General features: G+C 35.8%; 1 protein-coding gene across 1 annotated transcript in view; it reads left to right on the forward strand.

The window, feature by feature from the left end:
• LOC106876828 (uncharacterized) overlaps positions 1–3,368 on the forward strand; it is a 51,591-nt gene that overhangs the window by 6,669 nt on the left and 41,554 nt on the right. Inside the window, exons 3-5 of the mRNA XM_052975681.1 lie at positions 327–487; positions 1,075–1,143; positions 2,260–2,377. Coding sequence (XP_052831641.1) covers positions 327–487; positions 1,075–1,143; positions 2,260–2,377 — 348 coding nt within the window. The remainder of the gene's footprint in view (positions 1–326; positions 488–1,074; positions 1,144–2,259; positions 2,378–3,368) is intronic.

Consider the following 3,368-nt stretch of genomic DNA (forward strand, 5'->3'; position numbering starts at 1 on the left):
CCCACATGGGGATTAACACATACTTTAAGAAATTATTATTTCTTATATTTGATTGTTTATGTTATGATTTTATTTACTCCATGTACACACATGGGGATTAACACATACCTTAAGAAATTATTATTTCTTATATTTAATTGTTTATGTTATGATTTTATTTACTCCATGTACCCACATGGAGATTAACACATACTTTAAGAAATTATTGTTTTGTATATTTAATTATTTATGTTAAGATTTTATTTATTCCATGTACCCAGACTTTGTGGACACCCTGTATTATCATATCTGCTATGAGATACTTTTTCTTTATATCTATCTTTTAGGTTTGGGAAATCTTTTAAGAAAGGCAAAAGCCATTTACTGTTTGGTCTTTGTGAGGAGTTCCCCTTGTTAGCTGTTGCAAATCTTGGTAAGGAAGACCAAGGATTTAATGAATTGGAAGGCCGACATGAAGGTCACGAAAGTGTTAGAACAGCTGTGGCAAGTAAGTTATCTCCCTTGCTTTCTTGTTTTTTACCTAGGTTGTCTAACACCTGATATTATGTTGCATTTATGTGCCCAGGGTAGAAAAGAATATTGGTGGTGGTGGTGGTGATGGTGATATTAAAGGTAGTTGCGATGATGGTGATGTTGGTGGTGGTGATGGTGATGATGATGATGGTGGTTGTGGATGTGCTGGTGATGATGATGATGATGATGATGATGATGATGATGATGATGATGATGGTGGTGGTGGGGGACGATTATAGTGGTGGTAACAACAATGATGATGATAGTGGCGATGATGGTGATGATGATGATGATATACATTACACTGGTACGTGTGCTTGTGTGTGATTGTGTAAGTGTATGTGCATGAGTACACATATGTATGTGTTGTGTGATCAGCTGTGAGTATGCATGTGTATGTGTGAATACATGTATGTTTTTATGCATGTCTGAATGAATTGTAATATTTATATAATTGACAACCTCTTAAATTGGGCCACATGCATTTTAATTAAGCATTCTCTCCATAATTAAAGATTAAATATTATTGCTAATTCATTAATTCCTTCAACTAAATTTCAGAGAGTGTTTTACAGTTACGAGATGCAGGAGAAGACTTGGTGTCTATTGACCCTTGTGGCGACCCCATGGGTAAGTGATTGAGTGATTTTTTTTTTCCAATAACGTTTTAGTTCCAGGTATGGCTTCATGGCTAAGAAGCTTGATCCCTATCTACGTGATCTTGGGTTTAATCCCACTGCACGGCACCTTTGGCAAGTATCTTTTACTACAAAGCTCCGACTGTAAAACAAAGCTGGAGCTGTTCAAGACATTGGTCCGATCAGTATTATTCTATGGATGTGAAAACTGGAAGGTGACAAAAATGGAAGAAAAAAACAATGGGCAGCTTCCAACTCACATGCTTTAAGGAGAATACTTGATATCAAGTTCCTGCTACTGCTGCTGCATCATAATCATCATCCTCATCATCATCATCATCATCACTACTACCACCATATATATATATATATATATATATATATATATACACACACACACACACACACACACACACACACACACACACAAACATCTGAAACATCAGATGTGGTGTGCAAGAGAGACAACTGTGCTGGTATAGTCATATGTTGTGTATGGATGAGGACAGCTGGTGTTAGGAAGGGTGTCCAGCTGTAGAAACCTTGCCAAATCGGATCGGAACCTGGTGCACCCCTGACTTACCATTTTTCAGTCTATATACATATGCCTGAGGTAGGCACAAGTTTGCTTCTCAACCACATGGTTTCACTTTCAGTCCTACTGTATGGCATCATAGGCAAGTGTTTTCTGTTAAAGCCCCAGGCCAACCAAAGCCTTTTGAGTGGATTAAGTAGACAAAAACTGAAAGAAGCCCACTGTGTATGTATGTAGCGTATGTTATGTATGTATGTACGTTTGTGGGCACATGTATGTGTATGCCTTTGTCTTGACACTGTGTGAGAGTTGTAAATGAGTGTCACTGTTATACAAGCAGTGTCATTCGCTTCCAATATTCAGCGCAAACATGTCTAGCAATGGGGGAAAATTTTACCTTTGTTTGGAAACAGGTGAGGGTTGGTGACAGGAAGGGCATCCAGCCATAGAAAAATATTTTACTCTGCATAGAGAAGCGGACATTAAGAAGAAGAAGATGATGACGACGACGATGCAGCAGCAGCCACATTTGTATTCTACTCTCTCTCTTTCTCTTTTTTCTAATTTTTGCAGCTGCAGCAGAAGGAGCCTCTCTCTCCTTGCATAGTTATGATGAATTAAAACCTCAGTCCAAACAAAAACCGAAAGTGGAATTAGCATGCTACACCGACCATCTAGAAGCATTTGAAAAGTGAGATATTTAAGAGTTTATTCACTTGTCTAATGTCTCTCTGTGACCATATAATTGTTAAACATAGGATCCTTATTTATTTCGGAATGGAACCAAACAACGATACTGTCAGAAACCTAATGTATGTGACTTCTTTCTTCAATGGGTTCTTTTGTTTTTTGTGCTTGTTTTTTGGTAATAAGAAAGGCACAGGCATAGGTGTGTATGTAACAAGTTTGCACCCAAATCTATCTCTTCTTTGCTTTTCTTTAAACTGGTAATTCTTTATTTCCTGAAATCTCTTGAAATTGTGAAATGACGTCACCTAAAGTTTTCACATTTTCTACAGTAGAACAGACCATAAAAATGACTGTAACAAAATAAGAACATCTGATATATATATATATATATATATATATATATATTCATTTAAAATGCAGAGATGCCTATAATAGGACATCTAACCCGCTAGAAATAGCAGCAAAAGACTACATACCACAAAATTAGGGATAATTTCGAAAGGGAATGAAAAATAAAAACATTTACCAATCTATATTCTGTACCATGGTTTCAAGTCAATTTTAGTAAGATAAAAATTATATATCTTACAAGGTCGGACTATATATATATATATATATATATATATACATACATACATGTGTGTATATATTTATATATGTGTATGTATATATATATATCTATATCTATATGTATACATACTTACATACAATACATACACATGAGAGGGTGCTGAAAAGTTCCTGGCTTTGGGTAAAAGAAAATACAGGAAGATCAGTTAATTATGATTTCATTCAACATATTCCCCTTTCAGATTCACACACTTATTGCAAAGGTCCTTCAGTTTTTCTAAGCCCTGTAAAAGAATTTGGAAGATTGGGTCTCCAACCAGGCCTTTTTGCATGCTCTTAAAGTCACAAATGTTTCAGTATCCCTTTATATTTTCTCACACACACACACACACACACACACACACACACACATATATATATAT

This window comes from Octopus bimaculoides, chromosome 22, assembly GCF_001194135.2.
Source record: "Octopus bimaculoides isolate UCB-OBI-ISO-001 chromosome 22, ASM119413v2, whole genome shotgun sequence".
NCBI classification, from domain to species: Eukaryota; Metazoa; Mollusca; class Cephalopoda; order Octopoda; family Octopodidae; genus Octopus; species Octopus bimaculoides.